The sequence below is a fragment of the Suricata suricatta genome, chromosome 2, assembly GCF_006229205.1.
Source record: "Suricata suricatta isolate VVHF042 chromosome 2, meerkat_22Aug2017_6uvM2_HiC, whole genome shotgun sequence".
Classification (NCBI taxonomy): domain Eukaryota; kingdom Metazoa; phylum Chordata; class Mammalia; order Carnivora; family Herpestidae; genus Suricata; species Suricata suricatta.
In genome coordinates this window covers 6141418-6166896 of record NC_043701.1, presented here as the reverse complement: position 1 = coordinate 6166896, position 25479 = coordinate 6141418, and the positions used below count along the sequence as shown (strand labels likewise).

The window sequence follows — 25479 nt, the reverse complement described above, 5'->3', positions numbered from 1 at the left end:
TGTGCAAATTTTCTATTTCTTCTTGATTCAGTTTTGGAAGATTGTGTGCTTCTAGGAATTTATCTGTTTCTTCCAGGTTGTTCATTTGTTGACATGTACTTTTTCATAGTATTCTCTGGTAATCCGTTGTATTTCTGTGGTACTCATTGTCATTTCTCCTCTTTCATTTCTGATTTTATTTACCTAAGCCCTCTCTCTTTTTTACTTGAGGTATCTGGCTGAAGGTTTATCAATTTTGTTTATCTTTTCAAAGAACCAGCTCTTAGTTTCATTGATCTTTTTCTTTTCTTGTCTTTGTATTTTATTTGTTTTCACTCTGGTCTTTATTATTTCCTTCCTTTGGGCTCTGTTTGTTCTTCTTTTTCTAGTTCCTTTAGGTATAAGGTTAGATTGTTTGAGATTTTTCTTGTTTCTTGAAGTAGGCCTGTATCGCTATAAACTCTTAGAACTGCTTTTGCTATGTCCCAAAGATTTTGGACCATTGCGTTTCCAAACCATTTTTGCTTTTAAAATTCCTCATTCATACATATCATAGACAAGAGATGGGAAGGTTACATACCAAGTGTCAACAGTAACTCTTTTTTAGTAGGGGCATTGTGGGTGATCAGGAAACATCTTTTTCTGCTCATTGTCTAAATTTTCTGTAGTGAACTTGTATTAACTATTATGAAAAGCACTCGAATTATTTTTTTAAGTATACAGCTCAACAGCAAGTGATAAGAACTATCTGTATCGTTTTTCTCAAGAAGCTTTGACTGTTGAAGTTGAAATAGGTATTTCATGTGCTTGAAATCTGACCATAAAGTTACATTGCAGTTTTAGATAAACACGCTAGAACTTGTCATAAATGGAAACAAATGTGTCCCCTTCACAGTTGTCACTCTGGAAGGACTTCCACTTACCCCAGCAATACTATTTCCTAAAATGTTGTTTTGCTTTGGCAGTGGGGAATTTATATTTTGTTAATCGTTTCCTTTAACAGACTAAGTGATAAATGTTCGTGGTATGAAATTGAAAGGATAAACGGAGCAATGTTTTCTGCCCGTTTTCCTTTCCTGATGATTTCTCTTATAACGGTTTGTTGCGTGGCCGCAGCATTTTCCCTCCCCGGAACTATGTGATGGTTTCGTTTTTGTAAAGGTTTCTTCTCCACGCCTCACGTGCATTTCCACGGTTCCTACCTGCCTCCTCTCCCTGCCTCCATCTGCGAGAGCCTTCCCTCAAGTGGCTGATAGTCTAGCTGTTTGCTAACGCTTAACAGTCAGAAACCCAAATTCTAACTGGAAGCCCCGAGTCCGTGGAAGGGGGGCTTGTCGGTGCCCAGCCTTGCAGGTGCATCTGGGTGGGCATTTCTTGGGGAACATCTTCCCCCCGTTCTTGTCTTAGCCTTGCTGCCTTCACTCCCAGGCTGGTTCTCGGCACTGCAGATTCTGAGCCTTTTTTTGATTTTGTGGTGTAAATCGGGTTGTTTCTGAGTGAGGATTTGATTTCCTTGGGTCTGCTCAGTTACTACCTTTTAATCTGCTTTTCAGTTTCCAAAATCTGATTGCTTTTGAACGCCCCTCCCCCCATTCTGTTTCCTACCCTAGTGGGTGTTTTGTTTTGTTTTGGAGCATTTTGGCAGGGAGCGTGTCTTTTATTCTACTTTATTTATTTTAATCTTTTTTTTTTTTTACATTTATTTATTTTTGAGAGACAGAGAGTGAATGGGAGGGGCAGAGAGAGAAAGAAGACACAAAATATGAAGCAGGCTCCAGGCTCTGAGCCAGTGGTCAGCACAGAGCCCGATATAGGGCTCGAACCCACAAACCATGAGATCATGACCTGAGCTGAAGTCGGACGCTCAACTGACTGAGATACCCCGGTGCCCCGGGAGCATGTCTTTTAAATCCACAGGGAGGATGCAGAATTCAGTGTGCCTCTTCAGTCCGCTGTCTTACGCCAGAGCTACCCCCCAAATATTTTGTGAACCCCAGACCCCTTTTTGGCAGAACAGAGCTACTCCACAAGCCCCATGGGATATATAGCTGTTCGCCGTAAAGCTTTGCCTGTCATTATCATTGACGTCATCAGCAGGCACAGTGCTGAAGGACTTGGCGACTGTTTCCAGGAATCAGACACAACTTCCTCACCATGTTCTGGATTTTGCACAAGAATGTGGCCTCAGAGGCTGCTGAGGCTGGCTGAGGATTCTGGGCACTGCCCGCCGGGAAAGGGTGATGGAGTCCCGGAATCAGCCTTCTCGGTGACCGTTGTTTCAGTGTGTGGCCCTTCCTAGAAGGGTCTCATTCCCACTCTGACTTGGACCCGGCAGGTGAGAGAGGTGGGGTCTAGGTCTTATATGTAGGTTGACAGGCCAGCAGGTTCCCGGAGCACAGGTGCCCTCAGGCAGTGTGAACACAGTCGTGGAAGCCCCACTGGAGGAGGAGGCTGGTGCTCAGCAGGTATCATTTCCCGCGCCCGCAGGGTCCTGTCACTTTTGATGACATCACAGTATACTTGCTCCAGGAGGATGCTGCTGAGTCAGCAACAGAAGATCTGTGGCTCAGACAAGCTGGCGGCACCACTGGGTATGGGCCCCGTTCGCTTCCCCACTGCCTCCGTCTAGATCTGCGCTGCAAATCACGTCCAACTATGACACCCTGGGGAATTTTCTGGAATCCTGCCAATTTTTTCCAGGCCCGTTTACACTGTTCATCTGCTCAGTCCCATATGGAACTTAGCTGCACAAGGCTCACACACCACTGCTTCTCTTCCCTTCAGTTGGCCGAGGGCTGTGGGGAAGTCGGGTGTGTCCAGGCTGGACCTCGATGCCTTAGCGTATCCCACGGTGCCAGCGGGAAGCCCCACCCGTGGCCTGTGGATTTTGCTTCAGGTGCCCACAGGGCACGGGAGGGAGTGAGTGGTGGCCTGTGGGAATCTGGTCTCGGGCCCAGCCTCCCCACGTGACACTGCTGTGCCTTCGAGGAAACTCACATTTGAAGTCTTGGTTTCCTTCGTCAGGCTGCTGTAGAGCCTTGATGAGATAAAACCGCGTAAAACCCAGTGACCACATAGATGTACGATGTATTTGATCGTTTCTAGTCCCTGAACGTCCGTTCTCTGCTTCTGTGGACAGACTTCCTGTGCCACGGGCAGAGGTGATCGTAATTCAACACGCGTGTACAATGTGTGTAGTATTTTCTCAATCCCCTTGGATGACCATGGCCGCGACTTTCCCTTCTTGTCGTCTTGGCCCCTGGCTAAGGCTGTGGGAGCCACGGCCAGGTTCTTCCAGGCCTGCCAAGACCAGTTTGAAAACTGCTGGTTCTTTTAAACCAAAAGTTGCAGGCTCACGGGCCATTTTTCTGCTTTCATCACTTTTGCTTGGTTTCTTTACAATGTTTTTGATTTTTAATTTTTTTTCAAGTTTATTTAAGTAATCTCTAGACCCAGTGTGGGGCTCAAACTCATGACCCGGAGATCAAGAGCCACGTGCTCTTCCAACTGAGCCAGCCAGGTGCCGTGGTCTCTTTACAGTCCTTAATTTGTCAATTTTTAACCATTGGGAGTCTTCACATGGAATTTTGATTTCTGGTTTCTCTCGAAAGGCAGGACGGTCTGGCAGCGCGGACCCTGCGTTCCTGGAGGGGAGCGGCAGCCGTCCCCACATGGGTGGCCGCAGCCTCGCCACCCCGCCTGGTTTCCTCAGTTACCTTGTCGGCCTGGCCCCTCTCAGCATTTGAGTTTATGACCTCTGCTCTGAACCAGTAGTTTTCAAATGTTTTTAGCCTCAAAGACGGACACTGTGCCCCTCATTGCATGCACTTGGTCCCCCAATTCTTTTAGGGGCCTCATGGAAATCTGAATTTGTCTGAGTTTCCAAGCCACCATGCTAAAGCATCAGGATTCCTAGAACCTGTGCCCTTGACCGATTATCTTACATGGCAGAGGGGGCGTGTCCCAGACAGACCCTCCCCTAATGTTGTGACCCGGATCTAAGACTTCATAAGTGCTTCTCTCTGTGCCTGACTCAGGGCCAACTATTGCCAACCCGGAGCTCTTCTATAAGTTGGAGCGAGGGCCAGAGCCATGGCTATGCAGTGCCCAGGGCCAGAGGACTGTCCCGAACCGCCACCCAGGTGAGTGTGACCCGCATGGGAGGAGGGGTACTTAGCTGGAGAGAGGGAGCAGAAAGCTGGGCGCCAGGCCCCCTGTCTCATCCCTGGCCTCTCCCTGCGGCCGCCAGCTCACAGGCCAATGCTGTCCTTCCCCAGCCGTCAGCGTATCTGAAATATACACACCCGCTCCAACATTGTTCTCCAACATTCTCCTTATTTTATTTAAACATTTTTTAATGTTAAAAAATTTATTTTTAACATTTATTCATTAAAAAAATTTTTTTAATGTTTTATTTATTTTTGATACAGAGAGAACCAGAGCATGAGAGGGGGAGGGGCAGAGAGAGAAGGACACAGAACCGGAAGCAGGCTCCAGGTTCTGAGCTAGCTGTCAGCACAGAGCCTGATGCAGGACTCGAACCCACGATGGTGAGATCTGACCTGAGCCGAAGTCGGAGGCTTAACCGACTGAGCCACCCAGACACCCAACATTTATTCATTTTTGAGAGACAGAGAGAAATGGAACATGAATGGGGAGGGACAAAGAGAAAGGGAGACACAGACTCCAAAACAGGCTCCAGGCTCTGAGCTATCAGCACAGAGCCTGGTGTGGGGCTCGAACTCACAGACTGCAAGATCATGACCTGAGCCGAAGTCAGAGGCCTAACCTCAGATGCCTGACTGACTGAGACACCCAGGTGTCCTTTTTTTTAATGTTTAATTTTGAGAGAGAGAGAGAGACAGAACTCAAGAGTGGGGAGACATAGAATTTGAAGCAGGTTCCAGGCTCTGAGCTGTCAGCACAGATCCTGATGCAGGGCTTGAACCCACAACCCATGAGATCATGACCTGAGCCGAAGTCAGATGCTTAACCGACCGAGCCACCCAGGCACCCCTCTCTTTATTTTATTTCTGCCTAAGAGTATATGTTGATTTGAAATTCTATATTCTAAGTTCTGTGAAGGCATGACTTTGTCTTATTGGCTCCTGTGATCGCAGTGCTGAAAACAGTTCCTAGCACATAGCAGTTGCACATTTAAGTAACCACTGAATGAGTGGACTGATGTCTGCTAAGTCCTAGGATTTATCTTGGCTTTCCTCCTTTGATAAGCCTGTCCTGTTGAGGGCATGGCTTGGCTAGAGCCAGGCCAGGTGACATCAGGTCATTGTATAAGGTGGCGGAGCTACCCAGCCCCCACTGCCGGAGAAAAGGGAGGCGGAACAAGTTCTTACAGGAGTCAAATCTCAGGAGCCTCGTCTCCCTCATGATCTGTCTCTGATGGATCACTGGGAACCCGATTTGTTTTCTTTCATTTCCCAGTGCTTGGCTCTTACTTTTGAGCCTGTGTCCTCTTTATTAGCCACTTGGTGGCCCTGGGTGAGCTCCAGGGGTGTAGACTGGACTGTCGGCCTGGAGCTAATACCGAGGAGTTGTTGGCCACTGGGCACGTGCATCTACTTCAATGCGCAAGAAATGGCTCAAGGGGACTTAGAGCTGCGTAAGCCCCATTTCAACTAAGGAGTGAATAAAGAAACTTCCAGTTTAGCTGGAGGAAGAAGATCTTTATGAGTTTGTGAGAGTTTTTGCCTCTTGGCAGGGGTGTGGTGTGAGTGAGGGCCTGTGTTTCTCTGGAGGGCTGAGGTAGCCCCCCCCTCCGTGGAAGGTACTTAAAATTGGATCACGGTTTAAGGCAAACTCTGGGGACCAAGATTATCTGGGAGGCGGGTCATTCCCTGGCTTAAAGACGCACCAGCGGAGGACAGATGCCTGTCTGGAAGGAGCCGTGGAAGGGGGTTCCTGCTGAGCATGGAGGTGCAGGATTTGGCTTTGATTATCTTCATTAACTGACATTTTATTAGTTCAGCATTCTTATCCATATATGAGTTTGAACTCCTGAAGTTTGTGCCCATATCTTAGTTGGCAGAGGTGAAACTACAGAGGTCTTTTTTGGCCAGGCATATCTGCCCTTTAAATTAAAATAAAGTAGGGGGAGTCACTTAAAGTTCATTTGATTTTCTTCAGGGGCAGCGGGGCAGCAGAGGTGGGCCCCGGGGTGCTGGGGGTCTGAAAGAAGAGAATTCCAAGCAGAGCCCGCTGCTTTCACATTTGAAACAGGGAGAGGCTTCCTGGGAGGCAGTGGCTCTAACTACAGGACTTCAGACCAAATTCCACTGGTCTCTTTTCTCTGAAAGGAAAAGCCAGATGGGCTGCGTGGAAGAAGTGGATGGGCAGAGTCCGGCCACAGAAGCTGGACTGTACCTGCCGCCTCAGAAGAAAGCCTGTCTTTCCCACTTTGGCACGGAGCGTGGCAACACTGAGGGAGACTGTGCAGGAAAAAGCAAAAAACCCCTGAAACCCCGGTCGATCCAGAAGGCTTGGTTTACACAGTTCCCGTGGTTGGTCATGAACAAGGAGCAGACAGCTCTTTTTTGCTCTGCTTGCCGAGAATACCCATCTGTCAGGGACAAACGGTCAAGGTTAGTAGAAGGCTATACAGGACCTTTCAAGGTGGAGACGCTCAAATACCATGCCAAGAGCAAAGCCCACCTGTTCTGCGTCAGTGCCTTGGCAGCGCGGGACCCCATCTGGGCAGCCCGTTTCCGGAGCATCCGAGATGAATCCGGAGATGTTCTGGCCAGCCCGGAGCACCTCTTCACTGCAGATTACCCCATATTGTACCCCCCCGGGCCTCTGGGAGCCTATGAGAACATGGCCCAGCTCCTGCCCAGCTCCAGGCCGGAACTGGAGGACCCTGGAGGGGATGGAACGATTCCTGCCTTGTATCTAGACTCCATTTCTGAATTGAGGCAAAAAGAAATTGCTGATGGTGTCCACAGCGCCTCTCGCGTTAACATTTTGTGTCATGACGCTGCCGAATGCCGCGGCCAGGTAATGTGTTTGTGGTGAGTGCTGTGCCTCCGGGGGAAGGATTCTGCACTAAGAACAACGTATACTGCGTGACGGTGCTGGGAAAATTACAGCGGCCACGCCTGCTGCTAGCACTATACTGTGAGCAGACCTGACGTGCTGACCGCGCGCTAGGCGTTGTTTTATGTGCTTTCCATGTACCGTCTCGTGTATTTCAGACAGCACCCGTATTGCTGTCATTTCCTTTTGCAGATAACAAAACATAATTAGTGGGACAGAACATTCGAACTTCTGGTATAAAGGGAACATCTAAATTCAGAACATCTTTATAATCTGGAGAGTCTTTGTCCAGAATCCAAAACAGTCACAGAACTCAAATAATACACGACCACGAAAACAGCCACAGAACTCTTACATACTTCTAAAAGTCTTTCAGCTTGACCTTTGGACTCAGGGAGCACTTTGAAACAGAGTAAAACACACACGTCCTTTTATGTAAGGTTTTTGACGCTGCCCTGAGTCTGGTGGAGCAGGTCAGATTAAAATCATCTTGTTGGGAGGAAAGTGCATGGGGAGGGCCCACGTGGCCAGAGTCCAGCTGCACCAGAGCGTGACTGCCAGCCGGCCATCCTGCCCCCGCCCCGCCACTGGCGGGTCCCCAAACTCTGGCTCTCACCCTGTGGGCACTTCGTCAGCGTCTAGCTCTTTGCGAAGTTGGCCATAAGGAAACTGCGTTCCCTGGAATTTTTGAGTAACTGGGTCCTTTGCCATTTCTCAACTATTTCACCTGGGTGGGATTTTACTAGAAATCATTTTGGGTGCCCCTCTAGAATCCCAATGAGAATAGCTCAGAAGTTCCTTATCCCTAATGTGAGAAGGGCCTAGCCAAGGTTAGTAAGCTCGGATTATTCCAGAATCTAGAAAAGCAACAGAGCTCATTTCTCTTCATGTTCATGTTCCATCCAGTGTTTAGTATTAGAAGCTGATAAGTAGGCTTAACCATTTATAATCTGAATTGCTTTAGCAGGAAGGCATGTGTGAAGCTAATCACCAAACATAAGCATCTTTCATTCTTCCGGACGACTTCTTCTTCCTTCCGTCCCAGTGGGAGATCATAGCAGGTGCTCCTGGAGGCAGTGGGTCGTCCTGGTCACGGATGAGTGGAAGGCAGCCCCCCTTAGGGCCTGACAGGCAGGGGTGCAGTCCTGAGGCTCTACCAGCAGCCTTGTTGTTCCACAATTTTATTGCCTCCTAGGAGACTCTAGAATCAGACTCTTTTTTTTTTTTAACCTACTAACTCTGGGCCTCTCAAATTTGCTTCTTTGACTTCGGATGGGAACGTTAGTGCCTGAGTACATCCGGGCCTCTCGGCAAGCCTCCCAAGAGAGACAGACCATGAGAAGGACCTTGAAAGCTTCCCGCTGGGTGTCAGGCGTACGGGGCGTGTTGAGTGACTGCTGCCCTTTGTTGCAGGATCCTTCTGCAGCGGGGCTGCCTGAGGAGCCCCCGGTGGTGTTCGAGGATGTGGCGGTGTATTTCACCCGGGAGGAGTGGGGCACGCTAGTCACGCGGCAGAAGGAGCTGTACAGAGACGTGATGCGGCTGAACTATGAGCTGCTGGCTTCCCTGGGTAAAGATCCACGTAGACCCTGTCCGCCTCCAGCCCCGGCGCGGGCCCCCGCGGGGACAGCTGCGCCTTGCGCCCTCTCCCCAGTTCCTCCCTCCCTCTGTGCATCGGCGGAGGGAGATGATATTCTCTGTACCTTCCAACGCTCTCCCTGCTTCGGGGCCCTGTACGTACCCCTTCTTCATCCGCCCGCGCATCGTCATCCCTCCTCTACCAGACCCTTGCTGACCCTCCACCCCCCCACCCCGCCCCACGTGCCAGATGGACACCAGTGAAGCGAGGTCTCTGCTTCTGAGGCGAGGCAGGTTGGGGCTAGGGGACAGTCACTTGAATAAGAAGCTAGAGAGTAACACAGGCTCCATGAAGGAGGTTGGGAAAGGTGCCCTGAGGCTGTGAAAGGTGAGCTCATTCTGCTGGGCGTGGAGGGAGGGACCTGGAAAGTCTTTCCAGAGTAAGAAGCGAAAACCAGGCGGACAGGGACCGGGAGCGGAGCAGAAGGGTGTCCAGACACAGAGGGAGGGAGGGACGGCGGCGTGGAGGCTCCTCCTCTCCTTCTAGGCGGGGCCTGCGGCCGTGTGCCCCGGGGCGGACCGGCAGGGGCTGGTGGCCGCAGTGTCACTAGATTGGGCACCGGATCATGAGGAACCTTCCCGGGAGAGTGCCGTCTCTGCCTCTGCTTCTTGTTCTCTTTGCTTCCCCTTCCGCCACCCAAGGTTCTCATGTGGCATCAAGGTGGGAAGGCAACTTTCCATCTGCTAAAGCTCTTACTTACTGACTAGCATAGATGGCCACGGCCACCTTCCAGAATGGGCGGGACAGGACTCAGGAGCCCCAGCAGCAACCTGTATCGTGACTGCTGCAGAGTAAGGACTAAAAATATTTGTGTCTTTAAAAAAAATGAACTCACCAATCACGAGATCATGATCTGAGCCAAAGTCAGCCTCTTAACCAATTGAGCCACCCAAGCACTCCAGATTATTTGTGTCTTAATTGATGTCTTAGCCCTTGGTTTATCCTGTCCTTTCCTGTGCAGCTAAGATCCGGATTATTTTCTGAACATTCCTGACCTGCATGCTTGTTTTTATCATTGTTCATAATTTTTAAATGGCTCCCCGAACGTTCAGAAGCGGTACAAACACGGTGTCTCGTGTGAGAATACAAGTGTTGTAATCCTGCCTCGGGCCCCGCGCACTTGTGCAAAGTATACCTCAGATGGCATCACTACCTCCAGAACTGTTTGTTTTTACTTTTTAAATACGTATTTATTTGGGGGCAAGCTAAGCAGGGGAAGGGCAGAGAGTGGGGGACAGAGGACCCGAAGCGGACTCTGCTGAACAGGCTGACAGCAGTGAGCCGGGTGTGGGGGTTGAACTCATGAACCGCAAGATCGTGACCTGAGCTGAAGTCGGATGCCCAACTGACCAAGCCACGCAAGAACCCCTAGAACTGTTTAAAAGCAGTGAGAATGAAGGGGAGACTCATTTTTAAGAAGCACACACCCACGTACGAGGAGTTGGGGTTTCCTTGAAAGGAATGCGCGGTGGTGATGTGCTTTGCCATCGAGACCCCTGTGGAAAGTTCTTGTGAAAGAGCAGTAACTGGTATTGACAACAGGGGTCTTCCCCCTCAGGGCTGACAGCACACAACAGAAACGCTTATGAACTTACATAACTTAGGAATGGGGATTTTTTTAATATATAATATTTTTTAATTCTTTTTTTTTTTTAATCTTATTTGAGAGAAAGAGAGAGGGAGAGAGATAGATAGAGGGAGAGAATCACAAGCAGGCTGAGCTGTCAGCACAGAACCCAATGCAGGGCTTGAGTTCCCAAGCCTTGAGATCATGACCTGAGCCAAAAAAGCATCAGACACTTAACCGACTGAGCACCCCAGACACCCCAGGAATGGGGAAATCTTAGCTAACAGGGGAAATAAGGGGCGGTTCAGTCTTGGTTATGCCTCGTTTGGATGAACAATAAGTATAATCAGAGGAAGGGCAATTAATTTTGCTTGAGGGTTGCAGACAGGAGTCAGGGAAGGCTTTATAGAGAATGGGGACGTGCTCTTCAGTCGTCTGAGAAATTAAAATGGACACTAAAGTCTAGAAATAGGGGCTCCTGGGTGGCCCAGTAAGTTAGGAACCCAACTCTTGATTTCAGCTCAGGTCATGATCTCATTGTTCGTGTGTTTGAGCCCTACATTGAGCTCTGTGCTAACAGTGTGGAGCCTACTTGGGATTCTCTCTTTCTCTTTCTCTTCCCCTCTTGCTACCCGCTCCCCCCCAACTCACACTCTGTCTCTCTCAAAATAAATAATATTAAAAATAATAAAAGTAGGTGTGCCTGGGTGGCTCAGTCAGTTAAGCTTCGGACTTTGGCTCAGGTCATGATCTTGCGGTCCGTAGGTTCGAGCCCCATGTTGGGCTCTGTGCTGACAGCTCAGAGTCTGGAGGCTGGTTCAGATTCTGTGTCTCCCTCTCTCTCCCCACCCCTTCCCCATCTGTGGTCTCTCTTTCTCAAAAATAAGTAATAAAAAATTTTTAATTAAAAAAATAAGATAAAAAATAAATAAGAACATTTTAAGGAGCCTTGAGAATGTAAGTGGGGCCAACCATAAACAATTTGTATATTTGAAAATGACCTTGATAAAGGGCACTGAGCTGGTATTTGGGCTACAAAACGGTGTTGAAACACAGTGGATGTGCTATTAGTTTTGCCCTGGTGAGCTTTTTTTCCTCCCGTACTTTATTCTCCTGTGACAAGTACTTTAAGAGTTGAAAACCAAACATTATTTGGCACTTTCTTTCAATTATTTTTCTACAAATAGAACTTCTCCTTGGAGTGAATGCAGTTTTTGAAAAAAGAAAATCCCATCATCATTTTTGCAGCCAAGAGAAGTTCTATTAGCCTTTTTCAAAATATCCCATCCATTTTTTAAAGACTTTTTAAAAAAAAATGGGTATTGATTTATTTTTGAGGGAGGGAGAGAAAGAGCATGAGTGGGGAAGGGCAGAGAAAGGGAGGAGAGAGAATCCCAAGCACAGAATCTGACATGGGGCTCAGACTCCCAAACTGTGAGATGATGACCTGAGCCGAAGTCAAGAGTCAGCCACTTAACTGACTGAGCCCCCCAGGACCCCTCTCCCATCCAGTTTTAAGGTTTCTTATGTTTTATCTTCAAATACTCTGATGATCTGCTTATAGTGGGTATTACAGAAGCTTCTGTGTTTTTCTTATTCTGTGTTTTATTCTTCCATCTGGAAACAATAACAGTGGTTTCTGCTATTCCTTGAGTGTTGGTCCTATGTTGTCTCTTATATATGTTCTCTCTAATCCTTTTTTTTTTTAACGCTTATTTTTGAGAGAGAGAAACACAGAGTGTGAGTGGGGGAGGGGGAGGGGGAGAGAGAGAGGGGGAGACACAGAACCAGAAGCAGGCCCCAGGCTCTGAGCTGTCAGCACAGAGCCTGACGCGGGGCTTGAACCCACATACTAAGAGATCATGACCTGAGCTGAAGTCGCCACTTAACCAACTGAGCCACCCAGGCACCCCTGTTCTTTCTAATCCTTAAAGCAAACCTCTAAGGGAGGCAGTAGTAGTATTTTCAGATGAGAAAGCAGACCTGGGAACCCCAGCTATCTGCCTGGAAAGCGGAGAAACTGAAATTCTTTCTATTTTGTGCATTGCATGTGCCGTATACGCCTTCCATTTCCTGCTTTGTAAGTGTTTATTGCCACTTGGACTCCATCTCTTTTCAAGACTTGTGCTAATCATATTGTTAATAACACAACAATAATAACACCAAGTGTAAGACAAAGTTATTTAAGAATTCAAACAGTGTAAGAATTTTTTAGAAGTCTCCACTCCCATCCCCAATCCCCATTGCTCGACGTTGCTAGTTTGCCTGGCCCTTTCAGACCTTCTCTGCAGGTCACTTTTAGTTCCCCCCATCCAGGAGGACTGGCTGGAGAAATTTATAATTATTGTGCCTGTTTTTAGAAAGTTTCAGGGCACCTGGGTTGTTCGGTTGGTTGAGTGTCTGATTTCAGCTCAGGTCACAACCCCGGAGTGATGGGATTGAGCCCTGAATTGGGCTCCATGCTAAGCATGAAGCCTGCTTCGGATTCTCTCTCCTGCTCTGCTCCTGCTCACGCGTGCTCTCTCTCAAAAGTCTCAGTTTGATGTAGCTGAACTTAACATTAATTTCTGTCAGTTGTTTGGCAGTTAAATTGTATAGACTGAAGCTTTTCAACAGAAAGAAGCTTCCCAGGGTAGGCCCACCCACCCGTCACACCCTCCTCGGCCTCATCAGCTGTCCCTTCAGTAGGACTAAACCTGTAGAGGACAGTCACTTCGTTTATGGAGAAAAGAAGTTCACATTTTGTTTTTAATGCTTTCCTGTTTCACCCTTTTCTTCTTTTTTCTTTTTTATATTTTTTTAATTTTATATTTTTGTTTGTTTTTGAGAGAGAGGGACACAATGTGAGCTTGGGGGGGGGGGGGTCAGAGAGAGAAGGAGACACAGAATCTGAAGCAGGCTCCAGGCTCTGAGCTAGCTGTCAGCACAGAGCCTCACACGGGGCTCCAACCCACAAACAGTGAGATCATGACCTGAGCTGAAGTCGGCTAACCGACTGAGTCACCCAGGCGCCCTCTGTTTCACCCTTTTCCTATGTAGACTTGCTTATTTTGAACTATTTATCACTCTGCAGAGTTTCCGGCTACGTACGCTTTTATTGCCATACTTTAAATTCTGGTTTCAGAGTTTGGTCATGTTTGATGATGCCTCTTGTTTCCCACGCACCCCCCCAAAAGAAAAGTCAGTTAGATCCCACTGTGAAGAGACTAATATTTGTCAGTAACAGAGGTGGACATGCCAATGGAGGGACTATGTGGTAGCCCTGGAAGGTCACTGTGTCATGAAGAAACCTGGCCACGCCGAGGGGCAGGTCACCCACTCAGGTGGGCAGTGCCTTTCCTGGGTGAGGTCGTCAGCTACAGCCAGAACGCACGGAGCTGGGGCAAGAAGTCATGCCACTAGGTGGAAACCAAGACCATGTGGCAGGGCCTCGGTGAGAGAGGAGGAGGAGCTCGGATGGCTCACGTGATGTGTTGGAGGGCCCTGGCCTGAGGCTGTGCCCTCAGATTTTCCTTTGTCCCCTCCTGTCCCCTGGCTCTGTCTCTTCCGGGTTTATAGCTTCATTTTGTTGGAGCACATCTTCCAGTGACTTCCCAAGAAAGGGTGCATGGGGGGACATGCCTTATGCTGCCCTTCCAGTTGGTAGTTTGGGGGGCGCCTAGGTGGCTCAGTGGGTTGAGTGTCTGACTTTGGCTCAGGTCACGGTCTCACAGTTCATGAGTTTGATCCCTGCATCATGCTCTGTGCTGTCAGTGCAAAGCCCAATTCAGATCCTCTGTCCCCTTTGCTCTTTGCCCTTCCCCTGCTCGCTCTCTCTCTCTCTCTCTCTCTCTCTCTCTCTCTCTCAAAAATAAACACTAAAAAAAGAAAAAAGGAAAAAACCCCACAATTGGTACCTTGGTTGGGCACAGAATTTTAGGTTGGAAATAGTTTCCTCAGTATTTTGAAAGCATTGCCTTTAGGTTTTACTTGTGCTGAAGAGAAGTTTAAATACTTTTTCCAATTTTTAAAAATGTTTATTTATCTTTGAGAGAGGCAGACAGAGTGTGAGTGGGAGAGGGGAAGAAAGAGGGAGACGCAGAATCCGAAGCACGCTCCAGGCTCTGCGCTGTCAGCACAGACTCCGACATGAGGCTCAAACTCACGGACTACGAGATCATGATCTGAGCCCAAATCAGACACTTCACTGATTGAGCCACACAGGCGCCCCTACATACCTTTTTCTAACTAAATCTTTGAACACAGCCTATTTTGTTCTACTCCAAAAGTTTTCAAGATCTATTCTGGTGTTCTGAAGTGTTTAATAGCCTCAGTTCTAGGTGTCCAGGGCTTCCCTTCTATGTGAAAACTGGCATTTTCCAGTTCGAGGGGACATTCTTGTATGATTTCTTCCTATTGATTTTCTCTTTTCTTTCTTCAAAAAAGCCCTATTAGAGGTGCCTGGGTGGCTCAGTTAGTTAAGTCTCTGACTTCGGCTCAGGTCATGATCTCACGTTCATGGGTTCGAGCTCCACATCGGGCTCTGTGCTGACAGCTCAGAGCCTGGAGCCTGCTTCGATTCTGTGTCTCCCTCTCTCTCTGCCCCTCCCCAACTTGCGTGCTATCTCAAAAATAAATAAAACATTAAAAAAATTTTAAAAAGCCCTATTAGTTAGACATCAAACTTCCTAAATTGAGCCTCTGGTTGTATTTTCTTCTCCTCTTCCTTCCCCTCCTCCTCCTCCTCCTATTTTCTGCTTCTATCTTTTGTTCTACTTTCCTGGAGATTTTTTCCATAGTATTATCATCTAACAAGTCTATTTAATTTTGTACTTTGTTCTATCATCTTTTGTTAATTTTGTTAAATAATCTTTTTTTTTTTTGAGGGAGAAAGAGACAGAGCATGAGCAGGGGAGGGGCAAAGAGAGAGAGAGGGAGACACTGAAACAGAAGCAGGCTCCAGGCTCTGAGCTGTCAGCACAGAGCTTAACACGGGGCTTGAACCCATGAAATGTGAGAGCCAAAGTCCAAAGCTTAATCAACGGAGCCACCCAGGCATCCCTCTTCTATCATATTTTTATTCTAAGGGCCCCTATGGCTCTTTGCATGGGTGACTATCATGACTTTTCTCTCCGGGAACATGAGCTTCGCCCTGGTTTTTGGAGATCTGTTCCATTCCTTGCAGTTCCTCTAGTTCCTCCGATCCCTCTTCCTGCCCGGTTCATGTCCGGGCTTGTCTTAAATAAGTGTCTTGTGGTTCATCCTGGCTTAAGAGTCAAGCCTTGACACACCTTGGCTGGCAGCTCCATGTGCGCGGCTGGAACACGTCACGGGTGGCTTTTCACTGCGGGGTGTCTGCTGTGAACCTGCAGAAGTCAGTGTCCCAGAGGCCTTTGGGGCAGGAGGGGACATGGAGGGGCCTTTCTCTTTCTTCATAGAAAACTATTCCAGGATCGCCTGGGTGGCTCAGTTTATTAAGCATCAAACTCTTGATTTTGGCTCAGGTCATGATCTCATGGTTCATGAGTTTGAGCCCCACACCCAGCTCTGTGTTAGCAGCTTGGAGCCTACTTGGGATCCTCTCTCCCTCTCTCTCTCTGTCCCTCCCCTGAGTGTGTGCTCTCTCTCTCTCTCACACTTCCTTGATAAATAATAAATGAACATTTTTCAAAGAAGGAGAGGAAACTCTTCCGAGTCCCCTGGTTGGGGCGGAAGCCGAGCCTGTGTTCTAGGAGCTGAGTAGCACACCTTTCAGAACACTGCTCTTTCTTCATTTTCATGGCCCTTCTCATTCTTCATCCACTATCCCCGCCCTCTCCGGGCCTGGAACCTCCCACTTCAGTTTTTCTGGGAACTAGATCTCCAGTCCTCTCCTCAGGGGAGGGAAGGTGGGGGTGGCGGTATTCTCTGGTTTCCTGGGCCAGATGGGATGACCCGGGTTGGAGTGGTCTCTGCGGACTGGGGGCCGTTCTTTCCATCGTTTCTTACTCACCACCTTCCATCGCTCACGGCGCCTCGGTCCCGCGTCTCTGGGGGATTCTGCCATTAGATCCGCTTCTCTAGCCCTGCCACCTGCTTTGCCAGCATCTGGCGTTGAGCTTTTTACCTCCTTTCCTTCTTCCAAAAATGTATTAACCTTTCCTTGTTGTACTATTATTATTAATATTCCTTTGCCCTCACTGTAGATATGTGTTAAAAATGTAGTCAGTCTACAGCACTATAGCAATATATTAAATTACATTTTTATTAGTAGTAAGTATACGGACACACACACATATAACAAATACAAATATATAAATGTATTCAAGTGACCCAAGAGATAAATCGTGACAATGATCACTACTGCCCCAGAAGCACCCACACTTAGTTGTTTTTATGTCTTTCCAAAGAGAATTTACACACACATTCACACACATACCAAAGTGTATAAGTAGATATTAATAGATTTTATTTTAAATCAAGAAAGCAATTTCTTTGCATACCCCTGAGAATATTCATTTTTTAAATAAAGGGCAGTGCTGAACCCAAAGGCCCGAGTCGCTGCTGGTCAGATTTAAGGTTCCATTGCAGGTGGTGGCCGTTTTAAGGGGCCCTTCAAGCGCCCCTTGAAAATACCCAATGTAGTGAGACACCTGCCCCGAGTCCAGCCGTGGGGGCTCTGGGGGCACCTGAACCGTCATAGTGCCCATGACGGTCCAACACCTCTCCCGTGGCTTTATCATCCCCCTCCCCCGCGTTATATCCTGTTTCCTCCAACGTCTACCTTTCCTCTAGATGCGTTCAGCTGACTCGGCTCCTGTGGCCGGTCCACGGAGCTAAGGCATTGTGGATCCTGGCTAAGGGACATACCTGGACCTGACTGCCTCTTGGGCTTTAGGCCTGAGTTGGCACGCCACGTGGGTAGGTTTTCATCATGGCCCTCACTGAACAGACTTTACTAAGAGATAGACCCAGAGCCACCCCTGAATATTTCCGTTTCCGCGAATAGCTTCAGGTGGGCTACTTGACTTGAGGATCCGCGGCAGTGACCTCAGTGTGACTCTTCGTCCCCACAATAGAGCCTGCTGCTGCTAAACCAGACTTGATCTCGAAGCTGGAACGTCGGGCTGCGCCCTGGATCAGGGACCCAAGCGGGCCCAAGTGGGGGAAAGGACGTCCTCCAGGTGAGTACTGACCCACTGAGCTCTGAAGGGCACATCCTGGGGCCCAGGAGGCCATGGCGAGGCATACGGCGTTCACGCGCCCGTCCCTGTCCTGCTCCGGCTGCGCAAAAGGCCTTGCGTTAGGCTCTGGTGGACCAAGGTGAAGAAGAACCTTAACTGTGCCGTCCGAGGGTCAGACGGCCTGGGAACCGGGGTCAGTATGGGGAAAAGGAGGCCCTTTGATGAGCAGAGGTGCTCATCATCCGCCCCAGAGCCTGGGGCAGAGCTGGGGGGGGGCGTGTGGGAGACACTGGTTATAAGGAGCCGTGTGACCGCAGCCCTGCGAGCCACCCTCCTTTCCTCCTCCGGTTTTCAGCGACAGCACCACGGGCCTGCGAGAGTTCACTGTTGTGTATCTCGTCCGGGCCTTACCGGCTAGAGGCTACTGTGCACTCTTCTCTACCTCCCTTCTTTCTAAGGCTCATAAGGAGACTTACGGACATTTAACCTCATTTCTCTGTGATGCCCGAAAGAGGATTAAAGTCACATGTTTACCCAATAGCATCTATGGCCAAGGTGGCTAATTAAGGTTACTAGCAGCTGATTCCAGGTCACATGGCCCCAGGGTAGCTATGTGGATGGAGAGAGGGAGGCTGGCTAAAGGGCCCAGCAAACATCTCTTAGAGAGCAGGCTGACATGCACAGATGACGGTGGGGAACGGTTTAAAGAGAAGTCACTGATGATTTCCAGAAAGGTAGATCACATCCATCTCTGCTTTGCATAAGGGGCACTCATTACACTGGATGTCTTAGTCGATAGGAGACTGCAGAGTTCTGGGCAGCAAAACTAAGCGCATCTGTATTTACCCCAAAGGGAAGAAGAAGAAGGGCGCCGGAAGAGAGGCAGACACACAAGCCTTGGCTGTAGAATCCACACCGCTTCCGGCCCCGTCAGTGGACACCTGCAGTTCCTCCTGTGATTCCAGCCTTTGTGAAGTCGAAGCAGGTGGACCCAGGAAAATCAAGAGGACTTACAGGCCCCGTTCAATACAGAGGTCGTGGTTTGGGCAGTTCCCGTGGTTAGTAATCGACCCCGAAGAGACCAGGCTCTTCTGTTCAGCCTGCAAAGAAAGGCCTAGTCTCCACGACAAATCATCCCGGTTAGTCCGCGGTTACACGGGGCCTTTTAAAGTGGAGACTCTGAAATACCACGAGGTCAGCAAAGCACACAAGCTCTGCGTCAACACGGCAGAAATCAAGGACGACACCCCTCAGGCTGCGCTGGTCCCAGAGATCTCCAGTGACCTGATGGCGAACATGGAGCACTTCTTCAACGCCGCCTACTCCATCGCGTACCACTCGAGGCCCCTGAATGACTTCGAGAAGATTCTGCAGCTCCTCCAAAGCACCGGGACCATGATCTTGGGCAAGTACCGCAATCGCACTGCGTGCACGCAGTTCATCAAATACATCTCCGAGACCCTCAAGAAGGAGATCCTCGCGGACGTCCGCAGCTCCCCTTGCGTGAGCGTGCTGCTGGACAGCTCCACGGACGCCGCCGACCAGTCCTGCGTGGGCATTTATATCCGCTACCTGAAGGGGCTGGAGGTGAAAGAGTCGTACATCACTCTGGCCCCCCTCTACAGTGAGACGGTGGACGGATACTTTGAGACCATCATCTCTGCCCTGGATGAACTGGACATCCCCTTCCGGAAGCCTGGCTGGGTGGTGGGCCTGGGAACCGACGGCTCGACCATGCTCAGCTGCAGAGGGGGCCTGGTGGAAAAGTTCCAGGAGGTCATACCCCAGCTGCTGCCTGTCCACTGCGTCGCCCACCAGCTGCACCTGGCTGTGGTTGACGCGTGTGGGGGCATCGATCTGGTGAAGAAGTGTGACCGGCACATCCGGACTGTCTTCAAGTTTTATCAGTCCTCCAATAAGAGGCTGAATGAGCTGCAGGAGGGCGCGGCCCCCCTAGAGCAGGAAATCCTCCGCCTGAAGGACCTCAACGCCGTCAGGTGGGTGGCCAGCAAGAGGAGCACGCTGAACGCGCTCATCGTGAGCTGGCCGGCGCTGGCCAGGCACCTCCAGGGTGTGGCGGAGGCCGGGGGCCAGGTCGGGCACAGGGCCAAAGGCCTGCTGAAGCTGATGAAAAGCTTCCATTTGGTCAAGTTCTGCCACTTCCTTTTGGACTTCCTGAGCATCTACAGGCCTCTGTCCGAGGTGTGCCGGAAGGAGGTCGTGCTGATTACGGAGGTGAACTCCGCACTGGGACGGGCCTACGTTGCCCTGGAGACCCTCCGTCACCAGGCAGGGCCCAAAGAGGAAGAGTTCAATGCCGGCTTCCAGGACGGGCGGCTCCATGGCGTCTTCCTGGACAGGGTGGAGATGGTAGAGCAGCGGTTCCAGGCGGACAGGGAGAGGATGATCCTGACCGGAATCCAGTACCTCCAGCAGAGGTTTGACACGGACCGGCCCCCGCAGCTCAAGAACATGGAGGTGTTTGACACCATGGCCTGGCCCAGTGGGCTTGACCTTGCCAGTTTCGGGAACGAAGACATCGTTGCCCTCGCCAGGTACTTCGCGCGCTCGCTCCCCGCGGGGTACAGCGAGCGCGCGCTCCTAGAGGAGTGGCTGGGCCTGAAAGCCGCCGCCAGGAACCTCCCGTTCTCCATGCTGTGTAAGAACGCCCTGGCCCAGCACCTCCGCTTTCCCTTGCTGAGCAGGCTCGTGGCGGTGGTGGCCTGTGTGCCCGTCTCTACCTCCTGCTGCGAGCGGGGGTTCAGTGCCATGAACCGGATCCGGACCGACGAGAGGACCAAGCTCTCCAATGAGGTGATCAACATGCTCATGATGACGGCAGTGAACGGGGTGGCGGTCACGGAGTATGACCCGCAGCCTGCCATCCAGCACTGGTACCTGACCTCCTCGGGCCGGCGTTTCAGCCACGTCTACACTTGTGCCCGAGCGCCGCCCCGCTCCCGTGCAGGTAAGTCCACGTGACAGAGTTCCCAGGTATGGGAAGACGAAGGGAGAGAATCTTACCTTCCCAACCCCGTGCTGACCTTGGACGTAGAGGTGTTGGACACCGTGGCGGCCGTCACAACAGGCTAGGTCTCAGTGGGTGCACGAGACGCGGCACCCAGCCTCACAGAGCTTGTGATCCAAATAGGGAGGCAGGGCGCACACGCTGGGGGCCGCAGGGCCTAGTGCCCAGAGCACGAATTGTCAGAGCCCGTCTGTCCGCCGGTTCAGATTCTGGTTCCGCTAACTAGTGTGTGATGTGGGGCAGGTTAATCGCATTGTGCTTTGGTTTTTCTTCCATAAAGTGAATTAATGCACAGCGTCTGGCCGGTGATGCCCAGGGCACCCTCTGAAGGTTAAGATCAGACTTGGGAGTAGCCAGAGAACCGGACAAGCTGGGGCGGTGACCTCGCGTTCTCCCCGGGCGCCGTGTAGACTCTTGCGGGAGGGAGGAAGGAAGGTCAGGGGGGGCCATGAAGAAGGCGCTGGGTGGAGGAGAGGGCTGGGGCATCCCGGGGGGCAGGGGAGGCGTCTGTGAGGGGCACAGCCAAACTAGGCTGGGGGCCGGGGTGGGCACGGGCTGGAGGGGCACTTACATCACATGGAAGGTGAGTTACTGAGTCTGAAGTGAGAGATTCTCTCTCTTCAGCCTAAGAAGTCCTCCAGGCTATTGATGTGTCACTGCTCGGTGACAGCCATGACCTTTCTTCCTTGACATCTGGTTGCTGGTCTCCTTCCAGGGCTTGTGCCCCTGCGTGTTACCGCCGGGTCTGTGGCCAACAGCAGTGGACGGGGTCTCAGGCCTGACGGGGGCTCCGCAGGAAGCAGGGTGGCCCCAGCCCCATTGCTGGGCAAGGACGGGGGGCCGGGGTGGAAGTGGAGAGAAGGGACGGGGCAGCCGCGATGGGGAGCCAGCCAGTGAATCCCTCAGCCACGCGTCTGCTGAGTGAGCTGCTCCTGCATCTAGCCGTGTGGGGGTGAAGGACACAGATGCCCTCAGGGGTGCCCGTCTGCAGGTGGGGCTAGTAGGTCTGAAGCCAGCACAGGGCACTACCCGATCCGGTAGGACAAGGCCCTCCTTCCCGGGCAGGTTCTCGCCCTCAGCACTGTGGACATTGAAGCCCGGCCTGTGCATTGTTGGGCCTCCAGCGGCACCCCTGACCTGCACCCCTACATGCCCCCTGGGGCCCCATGGCCCTCACCCAGGTGTAGTGGCCAGAAGTGTGTCCAGGCATTGCCACGTGTCCCCTGGAGGGCAGGACGGCCTCAGGCGAGGCTGCCGCCCCAGGGTGAGAGACCGGAGCGAGTCTGGAACCGGCCTGCCGAGAGCGCCGCAGCCGCATCTCCAGGCTGTTCTGCGTGCCTTTCTCACCCGGCGTTCCTTGGGGCACAGTGGAGGTAGAAGGAGTTGTCATCTGATCTGTTTTCCCGAACTCCGTGTGATTTGGGTTCTCTTTCCTCTCACACAAGGAACAGGACTCCGGAAGGAGAAGATGGGGGCGCTCTACGTGGAGGAGGCCATGACCCGGAAGCCACCCCTTCCACCCTACCAGGAGCCGGCAGAGATCCTGAAGGACTGCATTGCAGACCCTCCTGGCAGACTCCTGTACCCCCAAACCAGCCAAGAGGCCCCCGAGCTGTCCTGACGAAGAGAGCTCACGTTGGAGCAAGAATCCTAGGGATTGCCTTACCCCTTGGAATCATGGTGACGGGCTCTCTGCAGAATCAAGGCGGCCCTAGAGCCTTCGCCTGGTGGGGGGCTCTCCAAGGAAGTGGGCAGGGACAAGAGTGAAGCCTCCCTCCCCCAAAGGCAGGGTAATCAGGAGCACAGCCCCGCTTCCCAAGGCCGTCTCTGAGCAGCGGTGACCTCCTGGCACTGAAATATGCAGATCCTGGCTCAGATTCATTTCTTAAGGTGCTTCAGGAAACTATCCCATCAGGAAAGATTCCACCACGTGATCCGGGAGCAAGAGGACTTCTCTGAAGTGGGAGAGAGACTGTTGGGGGTGGGGGCTTCCCTGGATGGTTGGGGAGCATTCTGGGGAGGCTGACCACAGCCTCGGGGGCCTGGAGGAGGCTCTGTGAGGGAAGAGGATGGCCAGGCTCTCGGGACCACAGCCCGGCACTGGGGTCTGTCACCCTCGCTCCATGGCGGAAGCAGGGAAGCTTCAACCACAGATGGGAGACTTGCACCGAGAATTTCTCCACCTCCTCCAGGGCCTCCCTCAGGAGAGGCAAGCAAAACCCTCTCCACGGAGCACTTCGGAGAGGTCATCCACACCCAGCCCCGGGACGATGGAGGGAAGTCTTTCCCAGAGGGAAGTCTTTCCCGGAGGGAGCCTGCTGCTTCCCGGCGGTGGCCGCACTTGTGTTTGACCTGAGCCGGTGTCCGGAGAAGCAGGCACATCCATGCTTTCCCCTGGGAGGCTTGGGCTCCAGCCCCAGCTTTGCTGCAGGCGGACGTGCAACCAGAATGAATCCCTTCCTCTTCCCTGTGCCTCAGTTTCCCTCTCCCAGACATGGCAGCAGAGAATTCAAGTGCTTGCTGGCTCCAGCTCTGCCACTGGGCCGATGAGTGACAGCACCTCGAGCTCCCTGGAAGTCAGACCTCAGGCTGCATGGAGCGGACGGAGCTGCCTTCAGGTCTCGTCCTTGTCCCTCACTACCGATGTCCTCACCGCGGGAACAGAGCTCCCTCAATGCGCCAGCAGCACTGTGGCCTGGTCGCCTCTGCCCAGAGTGCCCTGGGACCCAGCCTGGGAGTCACTGGGCTCCACTTCTGACCTGCTTGAGCCGATCCCCGGGGGCTAGGGCTCTGCGACTGGCAGTTTGGCCCTCCGGGAACTTTGTGGGCTCACTCAGGCTTGAGGACACTACTCTGGACACCCGGAAGGGTGTCCTGCACAACGAGGTTCCCACCCCCCTCACCCCTCTACCCTTACTCCCTGAAGCAAAGCACTCCCTCCCCCAAGGCACTTCGTTTTGGTAGGTTCCTAGACTGCTGACCTGGTGGGGATGATGTGGGGCCTGGGTCCTGCCTTCCTAACCCGGGGTAGGAGGCCAGGGGAGCTTAGAGGGCGGGGCTCCTTTGACCCCTGCCCTTTGCTAGTTTTATGGGGTTTTTTTTTAATGTTTTTAATTAAAAAACATTTTTTTTTTGAGAGACACAGAGAGACCATGCAAGCACAGGAGGGTCAGAGAGAGAGGGAGACACAGAACCTGAAATAGGCTCCAGGCTCTGAGCTAGCTGTCAGCACAGAGCCCGACACAGGGCTCGAACCCACGAACTGTGAGATCATGACCTGAGCCGAAGCTGAATGCTTAACCAACTGAGCCACCCAGCCCTTTACTTGTTTTAGACAGGAAGGAAGTGGGGCTGCATCCTGGCCTTGAGCCTGGGCTCCCCGCCCTGTGCTGCATGCTGTCACCTGGCCCTCAGCCAGCACTCTGTCCTCTCGCCCGAGAGCCTCTGAGATGCTGTGTGACTGTCGCCCTCTAAGACAGCCCCCCCCCCCCCCCGCTTCCAGTTCCCAGTATTTCTGACTCTCCCTCCCCATCCCCCACCTTTAGCACTTAGCCTTAGCGCCACCCTGTTTTCTTCAGCGTCGAGCCAGGAATTCGTCCCCACTTTCTGCCTTCTGTCAGTCCGTGGAAATGCCCCCATCCAGCCCCGTGGTCAGGAGTCTGAGGTGCACCGCGGGTCTTTGTTGCTACTGCTCTGACAGTGTGACTGTCCACACCGCTGAGAGGGAGCCCGGGCCTTCCTCCCCCGTTCACATAAGGCTCTGCGGGGAGTTCTGGACTCTGCCCTCGGCCGGGTGCTGTGGCTATACACTGGTGGGATGGAAGAGAGAAAGACCCTGTAAATTAGGGCCTGTTGCCCCCCAATCCATAGATTCCAAATCGAGGTGACTTTCTGGCAAGCATCCTCCCTGTGGCCATCCCATCCCGTGAGAATGCTCGGAGCATGAGGCTAGTCCCGTGAGCACTGTTGTGTGTGTGTGAGTTCCGCACGCACGGTTCCCTGCACAGGCCTAGGCGCCGAGGTGGAGGCCAGGTAGGGAAGCATCCAGCCTCCACATCCATGTACTGAGGAGGCCTCCAGTACCGGCTGTTGAGGAATTCAGGCCTTTTAGAAGGGACGAATGAAAATGTTTTTTTGTTTGTTTTTTTTTTTGGCAGAGATTTGCACTGTCCACATTTCTTGAGGGGCACAGGCATGCTAGCTAATGGCACAGAGGCCCACCGGCGTTTTTGTGCAGGGCCCCGGGGCTGACACACGGTGAACACCTTGACCGGAGACTGTTGCCCAGCCTGAACTCTTGGTTTTCTCTCTCTTTGTTTTGACACTCCCGGCGTTTCCAATCCAGGGCCTGAGATGCCCTTGTCAGAGAGGCTTCCTGTTCCTGCCTCACAAGGAAACAAGCTGGAGAGAAGGAGCAAGCCTTTGGCCAGAGGCCTAGTCATGCCTCCGCCCTCCTGTGCCAACAGGTGCCGATCTTGGCATCCTCCCACCCCGTAACTGATGCCCGTAGGGTCTGACGTCCTGAGTGACGGGCATTAAAACTGATAGCTTGATTGCAGTTGCCATAGAGATCGGGGGGAGGGAATTCAGCCCCCTGTCCCCGCCGGCCACCTTAGACAGTGTCACCTCCTCCAGACCTTTTGGTTCTTCCTCAAGCCTATGCTGAGTTCCTAGGGTGCTAAGTACTTAGCAAGGCAGTGTGACGACTGACCAGTTCCCTCTTGCAGGTGTCGGTCAGCCGAGGATACTCAGGGTGATTGGCAAGGGGACGTCCTCTCCTCTTCTGGCTTCAAAGATGCGCAAATGAGGTTTTAAAAAACCACGTTGGCTTCTCAACTTCTTGCTACCTGAATAAAGCAGTGCATTTCGACACATGCTTGAGTCCTGTAGGTCTCGCTGCTCAAAGCTCATCAAACGCCGATCAAAGCTGGACCCGGCCCGCGGAAAGCCCGCCCCCGCCCGCGTGACGTGCTCGCGCCTGCGCCACGACGACGGCGCGCGCGCTCCCCCTGGCGGCCTGGTCCCGCTGCGCATGCTCCGCGCCCAGGGGCCGGCGGGGACCCAGCGCACCTGA

The 25479-nt window shown here is 51.9% G+C and overlaps 1 protein-coding gene across 1 annotated transcript in view; it reads left to right on the top strand.

Moving 5' to 3' along the window:
- ZNF862 (zinc finger protein 862) overlaps nucleotides 1-25279 on the top strand; it is a 32845-nt gene extending 7566 nt beyond the window's left edge. The window contains exons 2-8 of the mRNA XM_029921748.1: nucleotides 4017-4121; nucleotides 6124-6990; nucleotides 8443-8599; nucleotides 17273-17377; nucleotides 18231-20345; nucleotides 21851-23023; nucleotides 25133-25279. Of these exons, the coding sequence (XP_029777608.1) occupies nucleotides 4017-4121; nucleotides 6124-6990; nucleotides 8443-8599; nucleotides 17273-17377; nucleotides 18231-20345; nucleotides 21851-22026 (3525 nt within the window). The 3' untranslated portion in view covers nucleotides 22027-23023; nucleotides 25133-25279. The remainder of the gene's footprint in view (nucleotides 1-4016; nucleotides 4122-6123; nucleotides 6991-8442; nucleotides 8600-17272; nucleotides 17378-18230; nucleotides 20346-21850; nucleotides 23024-25132) is intronic.
- The last annotated feature ends 200 nt before the right edge of the window (nucleotides 25280-25479 follow it).